The sequence below is a fragment of the Lontra canadensis genome, unplaced genomic scaffold (assembly GCF_010015895.1).
Source record: "Lontra canadensis isolate GAN:19392208 unplaced genomic scaffold, GSC_riverotter_1.0 scaffold94, whole genome shotgun sequence".
In the NCBI taxonomy this organism is placed as follows: domain Eukaryota; kingdom Metazoa; phylum Chordata; class Mammalia; order Carnivora; family Mustelidae; genus Lontra; species Lontra canadensis.
The window spans coordinates 1,865,818-1,881,565 of NW_022631088.1; the positions used below are offsets into that span (position 1 = coordinate 1,865,818).

The following is a 15,748-nucleotide window of genomic DNA, read 5'->3' on the forward strand; positions in this document are numbered from 1 at the left end:
TTGGGTCATATCCATGATTCCAGATTGACAACCACGAGTCGCGTGGCCTCTGCAACAGTTGAGTGTTACCATCGCAGAAGGACACGGTGGGAGAGGAGGAAGGAGGAGATGGGTGAAGAGAGGGAGGATGAGACAGTGAGGTGGTGGATTTGTGGAAGCTCAAGCATCTTGGTAAACCATCTGGCGAGATCACGTGCCGGGAGCCCCTGCTCGTGGAGCTGGTCCCAGGGGGCCAGCGTTAGGGACTGCAGCGGGGGCAGTAAATACCCAGAGAATCGTGGAGGAACCAGGCTCTGGCTTCCAGGATCAGAACTGGATCCTTCACTTTCAGCCCAAGGAGGACAGGGAGAGGTATTCTGTACTCGCGCAAAGGAAGCTGAAAGCGCTCACTTGTGAAAATCCATTTCAGAGATAAGGACGCACCCAGCTCGTCTGGGGCACAAAGAGGGCTCTCGATTTATTCCTGCAGCTGTTTTCCTCTCGAGTGACTCAGCCGTGCGGTGGCTTTCACAGCTCTGAGAAAAGACAGGGGCTGCTGGCCCCCCGACACCTGCCGGGAGCCACGCTCTTAGCCTGCCACATGGCTCTCTTGGATCGCACTTAGTGGGAAAGATACCAAGCTACTCTGTGACAGTGCAGTCACCACCGTCACGCCGGCCAGTGTCGTGTGCTTTGGTGCCACGTGATTCAGACCTCCTCCTCACACTGCTAACACGTGTGGCACTCCCACCATGTTCCCTGCCCGGGCCTGGCAGGGGGAACCTAGAGATGACTCAGGGTCTCCGTCCACAAGGGGCACCTAGTCCCAGCATCCCCGTGTACAAGCCTACTTTGTCACGTTAGCGCCACTGGGAAATGGTTTCTGTGAAAGTAGCTTTTGGGTAGCCTTAACCTTGTTTTTCTTGAGGGGTGTGAGGCTGAGGAAAAGCTCTTTCCTGTTCGCAGCAGGTTGCCTTTCCAAGATGCTGGCCCTGCGGTACTCATCTCTCCAAAGTCAGGTTGGTGTCTCAAGTTTCATCTTGCCTTTAAAAGCTGCAGCAAGATTAGATCCCCAAATCTTGTTACCGGTGCTAATCCCGTAAGGATTAAATACACAGCCTCATTAAAATCCTTCTCGTATGAAAGAACAGATCGGGGGAGCTTTATAAAACAGTCTGGGGAGCGGCTCGCAGTCACCGAGGGTGTTTGGTAAGCTGTCACCAGGTGGCAATCCCAGGAGGACCCAGGGCCTAGCAGAAGGCTGATGCTGGAGCTGGGCTAACGCTGTGCCCTTGTCTGGGAAAGATGGGCAGCTCTTCACACGACACCCAACAGCTTGTCCCGAGTTAGGCAGGGCTGGCCCTTTATCCGGATCAGGTGTGTTTGGATTTAATTAAATTGAGGCTCCCCAGGTGCCTACACGATTAGCTGTAATTTCTCCTCGGTGGGGTAGCAAATCTGAGTTTTGTAACTGCCCCAGTGACATCTGAACGAACATCTGCTCTAGGTCTCAAAGAATTAGTCTCAAACCCGAGTCAAGATAGACAGTTCCAGGAACGCCTGGCTGGCTCGTTCGGTGGAACACGTGACTCTCCATCTCGGGATTGTGAGTTTCAGCCCCATGTCGGGTGTAGAGATTGCATAAATAAATAAAGCTTTAAAAAAATATTTTAAAAATACAATTTTTTTAAAAAAGGCCTACAAGGAATCTGATGATGAGACAGTTAAGACTTTTAGTAATGAAAAAATAAATCCCTACAGTACTATTACTTGTGTGGGTTTGTGCCGTGAGGCAAAGGACTGGGGTTTGGGGTTCGATGTGGGTCCAAAGTCCAGTGTTCCCCATGGCTCACTCTGTGAGGTCGGGAGAGCCATGTCATCCCTTCCAATCTTCCCCCACTGTTTGTATGTTCCCAGGACAGGGCCTGGGACACAGTGCGCCCAGGCTCTCGTCCATTCATTTAGGTACTAAGGACTGAGTGGTCACCCAGCGCCTGGGCACACAGATACAGTGGGGAGTGAGACCGAGAATATCTCTACTATTACTGTATGGAGCGCATCATCTAGTATAGTTCCCTCTATGTTCGAACAAAACAAAGAGTTATAAATAGTCAAGGGATGAATGAAATTAGGCAGAACCCCAAGGAAATGGCAGAAAAGTAAAGATTTTAGTAACAATTTAAAATAAGTCCCTTAATACCATTTCTCATTTGGGCAAATAATGTTCCCATCTCAAACAGCACCAGCCTCCACTCCACCTTGAGGGATGTGCTGGGTGTCTGGAACCTTGCAGAACCTGGTTCAAAGGGATTTAAACATATTTTTTTATTCTTTATTTTCACTGGTTTTTTTTTTAAGATTTTATTTATTATTTGACAGGGAGAGAGACACAGCAAGAGAGGGAACACAAGCAGGGGGAGTGGGAGAGGGAGAAGCAGGCTCCCCCCCTGAGAGGGGAGCCCGATGTGGAGATCGATCCCAGGACTCTGGGATCATGACCTGAGCCGAAGGCAGACGCTTAATCGGCTGAGCCACCCAGGCGCCCCTTCGCGGTTTGTGTTTTAACTAGCTGGAATTTTATTGAAAAACTGGTGTGTGTATGTAATAAAACCACTCCAGAGCGACAAAAGTCTGTCTGCCATGAGTCAAACTGTGTCTCCCTCCCACCCCTAACCCTCCAGCCTTCTCTCTAGGAAGTCAGTTTCCGCTGTGGTTTTTCAGCAAATGTTCGATCAGAGAGGTGTGTGCGTATAATCCCTTCAAAGTCCGAGCACACACTGGACATGGTGTCATCTCCCGTGCTGGTCCCTGGCATGGTCAGAGTCACTCCACGTCAGCGGATTGGGCTTGACCTCGTTCTTTGTCATAGCAACTTCCCTGGGCCTCGGCTGTTGGAATTCCCCCTCCCCATCTGCTACCAGCAGTGATGCGGTGAACCTTCTTGCTCACCTGTCTTTGCAAGTACGTTCATACCTCTTTGCACACCTACAGTATAAAGTCCCCGGAGGTGGAATTGCTGGCTCTGAGGTTGGTACTGGGACCAGCTCTAACAGATGTTACTGTGTTGCCTTCTGAAGGCGGGGCCAGTGTCCAGCCCCACCTCAGTGGGCAGGCTGGGGGGTGCCTATTACCCACACCCCTCAAACCCAGTCCAGGGCATTGTTGACTTTTTCTAGCAAGGGCAATGGAAAATGATTCCTAATCTTCTTTTGAATTTGCATTTGTCTAAGTCTGCACGACGTGAAGCATCTTTTTGAACTGCGCTTTTTAAAGGACAAAAGAAACAGAAAATCAAAGATTTCCTCTGCCTTTTTTATCAGCCAGGACAGTGGTTCTCAAAGTGTGGTCTCTGGACTCGCAGCCACAGCATCGCCTGGGTAGAAATGCAAATCGTCATCCCACCCAGACCAGACCTCCTGAGTCAGAAATTCTGGAGGCAGGGCCCAGCCGTCATGTGTCTGGACCCTCTGTGTCGTTCCCACCCTTTGAGTTTCTGAGTCAGTGAGTGGGGTGCGACCCAAGAACGTGCATTTTGAACAGCTGATGCTGCTGGCCCAGGGACCATACTTTGAGAACCACTAGGTGGCTGCTAGCTCTTCAGTCTTGCTGTGATTTAACCTTGATGCTGCTCTTCTGGTTCACTCTTCACAAGAAAGGTTACCAGAAAGGACTTGTACGTATTCGGGGCTTTAAAGACTGGGCATTTGGTGGACGGAGGAGGTGTCTGGTTGTGTAGAAACCTGGCTTTGAGGAGCTACTCGGAAAGCTGCTACCAGGCCAAGCACCCTCCTGCGGAAGCTTCCAGAAGGCAGAACAGCGCTTCCCCATGGGAAGGCTGCTTACTGCAAGCGGACAGGAAGGGAGGTCTGTAAAGGGATGACCAAGAGGCAGAGCAAGAGTATGCTCTAGAAACCTCTTTCCCAGATTTGCCAGAGCCCGAGCAGGCCCTGTTCTTTATAGTGGTGCTTCTCAGCCCTGCCTGCACTTTGGAGGCCCCTGGAGGTCTGGGGAAAGACTAGGCCCCACCTGCAGACGATTCGGAGTTACTGAATCTGGGAGGGGCCAAGGCATTAGTGTTGTCGTTTTACAAGATCCCCTGGGTGAATTTAATGGGCGTCCGATCGATACAGTCGGATCGAAGAACACTGCTTTGGAGAAAAATCTAGAAATCTAGATTGGCATTTTCAAGTCTTTTTTTCTTTTTAAGATTTTATTCATTTATTTAACAGAGATCACAAGTAGTCAGAGAGGCAGGCAGAGAGAGAGGGAAGCAGACTCCCCTCCGAGCAGAGAGCCCGATGCGGGGCTCGATCCTAGGACCCTGAGATCATGACCTGAGCCGAAGGCAGAGGCCCAACCCACTAAGCCACCCGGGTGCCCCATTGGCCTTTTCAAGTCTTAATCCACAATGACTTGTTTAAAGTAATTTAAGCCATGGCTTACATGCTTTAGGAGGTGTTTACATGGGTGTAAGTGGGTACAAATTCAGCGAGCACTTTCCTGAGTATTATGTTATGCCTCGTCAAATAAAAATAAAAAAGAATGGGGCGGGGGCGCCTGGCCAGCTCAGTCAGTGGAGCGTGCCATGCTTGATCTCGGGGTCATGATTTCAAGCCCTATGTTGAGGGTAGAAATGACTTTTTAAAAAGGGGCAGATTTCTGTGTATTGTTACATAGTGGTTTCCAAGACATTGTTAGAAAGAAAGAAATAAGACAAAGTAAACAAGGCACTAAATAATCTGTGTGCTACCACTGACATTTTTTCAAGGACTACAAGAAGTTACCCGATACCACATCTCTAATGTTACTTGAATTTTGTGCCATATGCATGTTTTACCTAGTCAAAAAGACTGTTAATGTAGGTTCCTGGGCCTGGCCCCCATCTTACTGAATCAGCTTGTCTGGGGGTGAAGCCCGGGGCTGCCCATGCCCAGCGTCCTCTCCAGGTGATCCTCTACCCACTGATGTTTGAGAACCCCCTGCCTGGGGTTGTGCTGGCCCGGCCGAGGTTGTGTCCCCCTAAGAGAGGAAGCTGTAAGAGGCACTTGCCCCGGGCTCAAAAGGCAGCATCCCCCGTGGCTTGCTGGTTAGGGAAAGAAGCTGTTCAACTCTCACGAGGGATGGCCAGACCTCGGAGCAGGTGCCGAGGTCAGCAGCCCATTTCCACCGTGAACCCATAGTTTCCTCGTTGCGGTCTGTCATGTGCATGTGTCTTACCAACATCCCTGACTTTCCCTGCTAGGTTTTATTTTAAACTGGCTCCCCAAGTAGCCTGGGGTTGGGTCTTAGAAGGATATGACAAATCCCTTCACCCAGGGACAGCACTAACCTCCTCCTCTCCACAAAGCCCTACTCTTAGCAAAGCTGCGGAGGGAACACAGCTTCTCAGTTGATCCCAGTGGGACCGACTGAGATCATGCCTCCTGGACAAACAAGGCTCTCTCCACGCAGAGGTCTCTCTCCTCTGTGTGTTTCTCAATGAGCCTGCCTCCCTCGGCACGCTGTCCTTACGTCACCAAGGACATTTTATCCCAACCCTATAGAGCATTGGCCGTCCCCCCAGACGGAAGTTTGTCTTTCCTTCCTTCCCCCGCGCCGACAGAAGGTCCTGTAAATAACATCCACTTGGTTCTTTTCTTAACACCATGAGTCATGATACACATGGGAATAGCATCCTGTCTTATAGCCGAAGAAGCAAATCCCAAAGGGCTTTGCTGTTGCTTCTGTGTGCGAACAAATGTGCTCACACACACCCTGTATATCTGTTTTGACTTCCCTGTGCCTCCAGGCAGGTTTTGCACAACCCACCTCTGGGGAGCATTACCCATCTGTGTGATGCATGGTATCTCCCGTCATGGGCACCACGAAGGCTGGGTCTCCTCTTAGACCGAGGAGCATTCTAGAAATTTCTATCCAGGTAGCCAAAGAGAAGTGTCTGTGTAGATGCCTCCCTCCCTCTCTCTCTCCACACACACACACACACACACACACACACCCCTCTGTTAGCACCTTGACACTCAGTCAGGAACCCTCCAGCTCATTTTGTTGCACCTGAAATGACTGTGTGGCCTTGCCTCTCTGCCCACAGGCTGCACCTGGGAGTTTGGAGCCATGGTGAACTACATCAAGAAGACATATCCCCAGACCCAGCTGGTGGTCGTGGGCTTCAGCCTGGGCGGTAACATCGTGTGTAAATACTTGGGGGAGACTCAGGCAAACCAAGAGAAGGTCCTGTGCTGCGTCAGCGTGTGCCAGGGGTACAGCGCTCTGAGGTGAGTGACGTCTGCGCCTCCGTCCCTCACCTCCCTCGGGTGTGTGTGGAGATGGCTCAGGACGCCAGCTCACGTCTGCAAAGACCTGAGGAAATGCGGTGGTGGACTGAGCTGAAGGGTGTGGGTCCTGGAGTCACTCTGTCTTGCTTTCACGTCATACCCTGGAGCTGTCTTACCAGACTCCTTGAGCCCGATCTGCAGCTCTGTTGGGGGATGAGATCTGTAATGGAATAAGCCAAAGTCCCTTCTAACAACTGTGGTTTCCCTGTGGAGTCTCGTGAGGGACCTTCATCTGTTCATGCTCCAGGAGTTTTTGTAGGGCTGTGGGTTTATGGAAGACTGCACGAGCCGGAATCTGAGAGCTGGGCCTTATGATCACAGAGCCCTCCTGCCTCCGGGAGCACTGGGTCTCGGAGGGTGTGGGGAAGGGGTATGTCGAAACCACTTCATCTGTGCCCTCGCCTTCAAGTGTCCATCTCCCGTGGACATCCCAGACATCGCCACAATGGAGATGACCTGGCAGATAAAGGTTTACCTCACCCCTTAATCTCCTGCCAACAGAGCCCTCCAGGATGAGCCCAAGGAGGGCGTTCTCATCAGCTCTGCCTTCTCTTCGAGAGCAGGGTATCCCCGATGTCAGTCACTGCACACGCGTACACACACACACACACGTCTCCACACTCTTCAAATGCACTCACATTCTTCCCACACTCACTCTCCCTGATCATGTCTTCTGTATTTCAAATGCATATGACCAGTTATTAAAGATGTCTTGGAGAAATCCAGAATTGCATAGGAAAGTAAAAAAAAAGCCTTACTGATCCCACCTAATACCGAGTCCTTAGAGTTAATAAGGGATTCCTGCCCTTCTGCGTCACCTGTATCTCTCACCATGTAATTTCCACCTCTTTCAGCATTTTCTGATAGAGGCTGCCTGTTATTTCTAAAAATATATATTACTGGAATTTGAAACCAGCACACTCAAAGGGCAAATGCAGGCCCAGGATTCAGGCTCTGCCCATGAGGCGTCAAGCTGGCCAAAAAGGAGGGTTTAAATGTGCCCCAGTGAAGACCTGAAACAGATACCCAATGGAAGCTTCCCTGAGTTCTAGAGCCGAGGCCTGGGTTCTGGTTCTCCTCACCTGTGACGGAGATGACAACAATGCTGAGTAGTCCCGACCTCGTAGCGCCATGGTGAGCGTCAAAGGAGGGAGCACATGTTTATGCGGGACGGCTGTGTAGAAAGTCGGTAACTGGTAATTATCCGCAGTCACTGGGAGACTAGAAGTAGGGGTTAGGCCAGTCGGTCGCAAAGACCAGTCTGATGGGCTGGTGACTGTTTCACTCCATTGAGAATCACCTGGGCAATCGTCTTGGAAATAAAATTCAGGTTCTTGGGCCCCAGCCCTGGACATACAGACTCAAGAATCCGGGGCATGGGGCTAGGAATCTGCATTTGGACACATTTCACAAGTCACTTCCAATATGTATCCACATTTAGTCACTGCTGGGGACATCAGTGACCCGCTCCAGCTCTGCTGTCACCGGATGACGTGGGTCCCCTCATCCTCCTGCTGGGAATCCTCCCCCTCAGTCCCCTCTGTGTTCTGGAAAGCCAGCTGAAAGGACACGTCCCTTTATCTTGGCTGGACTAGAATATCCAGTTCCCAATTCATAGCGGACTGCGTAATTGGAGTTCACCGAAGTCCCACCCTGCCCGGCCGTGGGGATAGTGAGGGCCCTACTGCAGGAGTCAGGGGAGCGGGGCCTGCCGTGAGGACCCCGCCCGCTCTCACCTGACACACGGTCCCGTTTTCAGCCAGCCTGCTGTCACCTGAGAACTGGGATCGCTCAAGTCCCTTCCTAAACTCAGCAGTGTGGAACCACTGTGAGCGTGGACTTTGTGTTCAGAGAGCCCAGCATTTGCTAAGTAGGAGGATGCAGGACAAGTTTGTTTTCATTTTTTTTTTAATCCCCAAGCACAGAATCTTAAGTGACAGCCCTGGCTTTCCGTTTGCTGCACGAGCGCCACCTGCCGTTGGCAAGAGCTCGTGAAATGCGTGTTTGGTGAACTCAGATTAGGAAATCTGGGATCTGGGAGGCGCTGTCCATGCCACCCCTCTTTGAGACCTCAGAGACTTCAGACTCCTGATATCCTGCTGTCACATCCACCTCGTCCACTGAGGAGAGAAAGAGGCAGCTTTGTCCCCTGGAGCCCAGAGAACTAGCATCCTGCGGCCATACACATTGGAGAGGGGTGGTGGGTCAGGGGGTACCCATTGCCCCGTGTGTGAGGATGCTGCCCAGGCTCAGGTGCCCCCCCGACGTTGTCACGAGACCTACTCACCGAAGGACAGTGCCTTCGTTTAAACCAGTGTCACCTTTTTCTCCTGCCAAGGCTTGAGGGCGATGAGCCTTCTCAGCACTGGGATGAAGGCAGCCGGCTTCCTTGACGCCGAGGCGGAGCAGGGAGGGCTCGCCTGCCTCTGCAGGCGCCGCACGGGAGTCCATGCTGCTGGTAAATCTCTCCTAGTTGAGTCCTGAGAACCGCTTGCCAGAGACATATCCCCTCCCGCTCGCTTCTCACCCCCGTAGCGCACCGGCCCTCTAGCCAGAGCCGCCCAAGGCCCAGCAGCCAGCGCCCGCTTGCCGTAGTCAGCAGAGCCTCTCCCCCGCTAGAGAAACCCACGTTCATGATGTGCTGAACCGCTGAAAGGGGGGGACAGGTCCCCCGAAATGACACGCTTCTAGTGGACTTAGCCTTGTGCCCTCAGCACCAGCTGGTGCCCGCTCGTCCTGGAAATGTGTGTGGTCAGACTCAGCATAACTCTGCTTGAATTCCTCATTTGGAACTTTGTTATGAAGACTCTGGGTTGTGAATTTGTCCAGTGAGTAGTGACCAGACAGGAGTGTGAGAGGGAAGAGAAGTGGTCCCAGAAGACGACCCTCAGAGAAGCCCTCCCGCGACTCGTTTGGTTTGTCCCGCTAGACACCCTTCTGGGTCATGGGGACCCAGCCGCGAGCAAGACAGAAAACTTTCCTGCCCTCATGGGGCTTAAAGAAAAGGGAAGGGAAGCTTTCATGGACCGGTTTCTGGTAAAATCAATTCTCCATTCCTAAGGAAGCACTCAACAATCTGGCATTGCAGAATCTGCCAATAATAGCATGATCCAAATACCAGCGTTTCATTTCAGATTGGGTATAAGAGTCTGTGTTTTAGACCTCACAGCACTTCCCAAAAATAGAATGATGTTTGCAAAGCAGCGAACCAGCAAGTACGTGTCAAAAATAGATTACACACTAGGTGGGTCGCCTGGGGGGCTCAGTCGGTTGAGCGTCTGACTCTTGATTTCGGCTCAGGTCATGATCTCAGGGTCATGGGGTCACACTCAGCGGGGAGACTGCTTGGGATTTTCTCTCTCCCCTTCTCTCTGCCCCTCCCCCCATCTCTCTATTGAGATAAATTAAGGCTTTAAATAAAATACAATATTACACACTAGGCATATGGTACTGAAGAAGTCCTCATCCAGTGGGGAGGGAGAGGTCAGGGACATGGGGTCCAGGCCGGGGGAGGGGGCAGGGGCCCCTTCGAGGATAGTAGAGAAGTTACCAGATCTCCCACGTGTAGTCCTTGCTCCTGGCTGAGTGGGTGTGGGAGCAGCGCTGGGTCTTCACATAGTGTTTTGTTTTTTTTTTGTTTGTTTGTTTATTTGACAGACAGAGATCACAAGTAGGTAGAGAGGCAGGCAGAGAGAGAGGAAGGAAAGCAGGCTCCCTGCTGAGCAGAGAGCCCGATGCGGGACTCGATCCCAGGACCCTGAGATCATGACCTGAGCCAAAGGCAGCGGCTTAACCCACTGAGCCACCCAGGCGCCCCTTCACATAGTGTTTTTAAGCAGGCTTTCCTGCTGCAAAGAAAGCCAGGCCCCATGTTCCTGGCCAAATAGTGTATATATTCTCTCTTGCTTTGAATGGGCAAACTCCAGAATGTGGATGCATTTATGACCAGAGCAAGGGCTGTCATTCATAAAGTCCTTCTATAGACTTGTCCCTTCATCAGATCCGTGTTTACTGTGGAAGAGCTGTATAACCGTTTTAACAATCAGTAATTTTGTATCAGAGCCAAGCAAAGGGGGCAAATCTGCTGAGTTTAGACAAAACTCTGTGGGCAGATCTCCAGCCTGGGAAACAGCTCGGCTTTTCCACCAGTGGACTGTGAAGCGGACCACATGGCTTGCCCGTGGCATCTTGGGGACTGTTGCTTGTTTTTTATTGCCAATTTTTTTCTACCAGAGAAACGAGGGTATGCAGCTAACCCTTTCACTTAGTAATCGCATTCCTATAAAAGTACATCCTAAGGGAAAATATTCTGGTCACGCAGAGAGCAGGTTAGTGGGTGGCCTTCCCTACCTTTTTCTGGGCTCCATGCCCCATCCTGCCCCACAGCCTAGCTAGGCTTCAGTGAAGGATTCTGGGCCCGCTCCCCAGTACAGAGATGGTTTTCTTTGGCCTGCTCTCTCAAGGCACACTGTCCCAGAGCCCTCGTGCCTGGGTCTCTTAGGTGCAGAGGCTCTGCTGTCCTTCCTCTCAGAACCCACACTGTTCCAGGCTGCTCTTGGTTTTGTCCCCACTACAGTATGACTCTCTTGTAGGGCCAAGCTAGAGATACCCAGATCGTACCCACTATGAGAGACGGCCGTAAATTATGATCCGCAAAGTACAATGGCAAACAAGGAAGTTTTATTTTTTTTAAATCAAGAAAATATATAACATGACTGAATGTATGTATTAAAAATAGGGAGGGGGCGCCTGGGTGACTCTGTCAGTTAAGTGTCCAACTCTTGATCTCAGCTCAGGTCTTGATCCCAGGGTCGTGAGTTCAAGTCCTGCATTGGGCTCTACACTGGGCCTACTTAAAAATGATAATAAAATAATAACATGGGGGAAAATGTGAGGAAGGCAACTATGTGAGACTGTAGTTGTAGTTACAGTAGGGTGGAGGAAACGGGAAGTCCTGCTTTAATGGATATAGACTTTCCCATTTGTAAGATGGGAAAGTTCCAGAGATCTATTACACAACAACATGACTATATTTACCGCTACGGAACTGTATACTTAAAAATGGCTGAGAAGGGAAACCCTGTATGTTTTTTACCACCACAATTAAAAATTAAAAAAAAAAAAAAGACTGTAGGTGGGCAAAACCTGGAAGAAAAACTCCCCTCCCCAAATAAAACGGTTTTCTTACATTGGTGTGGTAACACTCTGCGGAAATACTATTCTACCATGATTCTGCGGTTCTGTTAGCATATCATTTTCAAGGTGTGTTTTAGTATTGCCTACATCCACACCCTGGAACTTCAACTGCCGTAATTTGCAGCACGCCTGCCCTCTTGTCCCTTTCTGGACTGTTGGAGTCACGGGCACCCCGTCTCACAGAACCTCTCTCCCTCTGCCACCCTTCGTGTCTTCTCGAAGACCCCAGAAATGTGGTTTTGGCCACTCTCACGGCCTTTCAGCACTCTGAGATCTTACTCACTTGAGTTAGGAGATTTGAATGCTTTTGGGTGTTAGGTGCGTTGTTTCCCCAGCTCACTCTCCTCTGACTTCAGTTCCTTTTCATCAATGCTTGGTCCAATCATGGTGCAAAATAGGAGTTGGGAAGTCGAGCTTTCTCTGAGCAGCCCCTCAGCAGTAGAAGCAGATGCTCAGCTCTTCCTTGCCCTAGTGGATTGCCCTGCACGTGACTGTAGATGCCTGTCTCATTTGGACCCTCTTGTAAGTGATTTAAAAATCCCATCTCCTGGGGCACCTGGGTGGCTCCGTCGGTGGAGGGCCTGACTCTTGGTTTTGGCTCAGATCATGATCTCAGGGTCATGAGACTGAGCCCCATGTGGGGCTCCGCACTCAGCGGGGAGTCTGCTTGGGATTCCCTCTCTGTTCCCTTTACACCTTATGCACGCACTGATCTCCCAGAACCTGAATTATTTCAAAGCAAATCCCAGCCATCGTATCATTTCATCCAGAAATATGTCATTTGTTTGCACTAAAAGACACTAAGGACTTTTTCTTAAACATAAGCATGATACCATTATCATACTGAGAAATGAATGATTCCCTCGTATCCCATTTCTACTCAGGGTTCAGATTTCCTTGACTGTTTCACAGAAGTTTTTTAACGGTTGGCTTGTTTAAGTGAGGACCCACGTGATGCTGTGCCTTGCCTTTGCTGAGCTGTCTCAGAAGTTTCTTTGAGTCTCTAGATTCCCCTCCCTCATTTCCTTCCGGATGTTGTTGGTATTAAAGAGATCAGAACCTTTTTTTAAAAAATATATGGAATGAATGTATTTATAAGGCATTACTCTTGATTAGGTTTTATTAAGCCAATGCAAAATGAAGTTTCAGTTCCGTACTTCTACACCCAAAGGTGGTGACAGGCTCTCCTTACGCTGAGTGGTAAAGCAGAGAAGCTAGGAAGCTGTGCCGGCCAGCACTGGTGGAGGGAGACAATGGTCGCAGTGTCCTCATCCTGGTCGTCCTTGAGCCCTGGGCCCCTGGGGGTCCGCAGAGCCTTTCAGGGAGTGTATGACCAGCCCCCACCCCAGCTTCCTTCCCTCTGTATCCCCTCCATATGCAGGACATACTAACCAAAGCTAGGAAGTCAGCCAAGGCAGAAACGGCCACAGGCCAAAGAAAGCTGGGACGATGAGACCGTTGGCTCTCTGAGGAAGGGGCAGCCTGGGTCCAAGGTCAGAGGAGGGGTTGCTGGCAGAGGAAACAGGTTTTGGTTCATGGATCGGGTGACTTCCCACCTCCCTCCTCAGTCAGACCACCAGGCAAGTGTCCAGTTCCCTGTTTTAGTTGGGGTCCTGCCCCCGGTGATCTAGCCCATCCTTTCTGTTTCTGTAGTGTTTGGGGAGACCCTCGTGCCTTTATAGAATGGCCTTTTGACCTTGAAGGCAGTCTTAGCCTTAGGTTAGGAGCATGTCACAGACCATGGAAGCCACAGACCACTTCACTTTTAACCTCCCATTATCTCTAGGTTTTTTAACCACAATATTACAGGAAATGTTTGCCATTCCAAAACTGAAATGTGGAAGCCTTGGGGAAATGACTTTAGAAACTCCCTGGATTTTTCAAAAATACCTGTGAACCACCCAGTCCTCTCCTTGGCCATCTGGGATATGAAACTGACGGGTGCTGTGCGGGAATGGTGACACCCAGATTCATTCCCAGGGTGGCAGCAGGCCTTGAGACTCAGACGTCTGCAAGGCGGGGGTTAGCATGGACTCTGTGGCAGCTGTATTTGGGTTCACAGGCAGAGAGGAGAGTGGGAAGGGCCGAGCCAGGCGGCGAGAGTTAGCACATGGCCTGTTTGCTCACCTGTCATGTGGCCAAGGAAATCTGCTGTGCTGGCGCGTAGAGAAGGTTGCCCCTTACTGCCTTAGTGTGACCCGGAGCCAGTCCCTTGATCTCTCTGAGTCCATGGTGGTCTCCTAATCTAGAGTAGGGATGATAATACCTGCCCAGTGCCGCTGCTGGGGGGGATCAGGCGGTGACCCCCACGTCAGGCAGGCTGAGTCGTGCTGACTGCGCACACTGGCTCTAGCGGCAAAAAGACGTCAGAACAGGCCCCAGCAGCCATGTCCAGAAGGAGGGGATCACCGTCTACTTCTCCTTCCATTTACTTGCCCCTTGAATGTTCTAAGGCTAATCAGAAGAGCTCAACTGGGGCGCCTGGGTGGCCCAGTCAGTTCAGCGTCTGCCTTTGGCTCAGGTCATAATCCCAGCATCCTGGGATCGAGTCCCGAATTGGGCTCCCAGCTCTGCAGCGGAGTCTGCTTCTCCCCTTCCCCCTGCTCATGTGATCTCTCTCACTCACTCCCTTTCAAATAAGTACATAAAAAATCCTTAAAAAAAAAAAAAAAAAAAAAAAGACCTCAAATGGTATGATTCCCTTTGCTTCTCAAACAGCAACGGAAGAGGTTTTTAGGTTTTTCCCTGCACGGTGCCTCTCCACAGCCACCCTCCCCTTACACACACCAGTTATTAAGCTAGGGAAAACCTTCCTGCCTAATAGAGGTGTTCAGATGTCAGTCCTGGCAGGTTCCGTGACAAAGAGAAGGCCACCAGGCTGGACAAGGGTGCCAGGACTGTCTTCCCCCAAAGCCAGTGCCCCCAGACGGCTTTCTCATGGGGGGGCTCATGTTCAGCCTGGCTATTTCAGTGTCTCCATCGGTCTCTCTACGGAGAGTTTGAGTCCATGGGCAGAGACCCGTGTCCCGGGGTCAGGAGTCAGCGCTGCCACCTTCTCTGGGGTAGAAGTGCTGCGAGAACCTCCTCTGGGGCGGGGGCACCGGCGTGTCCCTCCAGGCGCCGTCCCTCACTCTGGCTGCCGTTCTTTCAGGGCCCAGGAGACCTTCATGCAGTGGGACCAGTGCCGACGCTTCTACAACTTCCTCATGGCCGACAACATGAAGAAGATCATCCTCTCGCACAGGTACCACGCCTTCCGCGCTCCCCCGGGAGACCGTGCCTCTCTGAGCTTCTTTTCCAGTCGCTGAAAGCCAGAACTCTGGTCCCTCCAGAAAAACGCAATGAAGGCAGGGGCGCTGCAGCTTCTCTGCTGGTTGCTTCGTGACTTGCTTAGGAACAAACTCGTCCCAAGCGGCCAGATCCACCAAACCATGTCCTGCCTTCGAGACTCCCCCTATAGCCAAGACGAGAAACCCTTCTCCATCGCTCTTGCCCAAACTGGAGCAATCCTGAGGGTGGCTTGGCATGGCCGAGGAACCCTTCTCCTTGGACTGCTCGTGTGCTGAAGGATTGAGCGTCCTCACACTCTGTGGGCTTGAGGGGTTCTGACCAGCAGCCGCGTGACAGCGGTCTAGCCGCACGGCACTGCCTGGTGTCCACAATGCCCCGTTCACCATGTTCCCCGTGTTCATCTTGCCTCAGTCCCGCTCAGAATCCTTTGGTGGGGTAGCCCCCGGCCACTGCTTAGAGCATGCTTGGCGTGCAGTAGAAGTCAGTAAATATTAGCGATGGTTTTATTGTTATGACTGTTATTATGGATAGAATCCCTCCCTCTTCCCCCACACCTGCATTCCCGCTGCTGGACTGGGCCACGTGGAAGCCCCTGTGCCCTCTGGCCTCTCCCACACCACTGGGGCCTTGCCCAGAACACCCTTCCCATCATGTCCGCCAAGACTCTAGGTCCGTCTCAGGTCTCCTCCATGAGGTCAACTCCTCCACCCCCAAGTTGTTGTTCTGTCGCTTCCTTGGTGTGAATCCTGCGTCCTGACCTGCAGTGTAGAGCACTGGAGGGCTTGGGCTGGTTCTGATTTCCCCCAGAGCCTGGCACATCATGGGGTCAATACAATTTCAGGTGGGGGGGTGATGTCATCCTGAGAAAGGCAATCCGACTGAATGACCAGCTGCTTATTCTCTTTATTTCAATGGTTAAAAGAAAATTGGGTACTGCCTCTCCCAGCCAA

General features: G+C 51.3%; 1 protein-coding gene across 1 annotated transcript in view; it reads left to right on the forward strand.

The window, feature by feature from the left end:
* The window catches only part of ABHD2 (abhydrolase domain containing 2, acylglycerol lipase), a 94,521-nt gene that overhangs the window by 70,265 nt on the left and 8,508 nt on the right, over window positions 1–15,748 (forward strand). Inside the window, exons 6-7 of the mRNA XM_032836927.1 lie at window positions 6,068–6,251; window positions 14,659–14,751. Of these exons, the coding sequence (XP_032692818.1) occupies window positions 6,068–6,251; window positions 14,659–14,751 (277 nt within the window). The remainder of the gene's footprint in view (window positions 1–6,067; window positions 6,252–14,658; window positions 14,752–15,748) is intronic.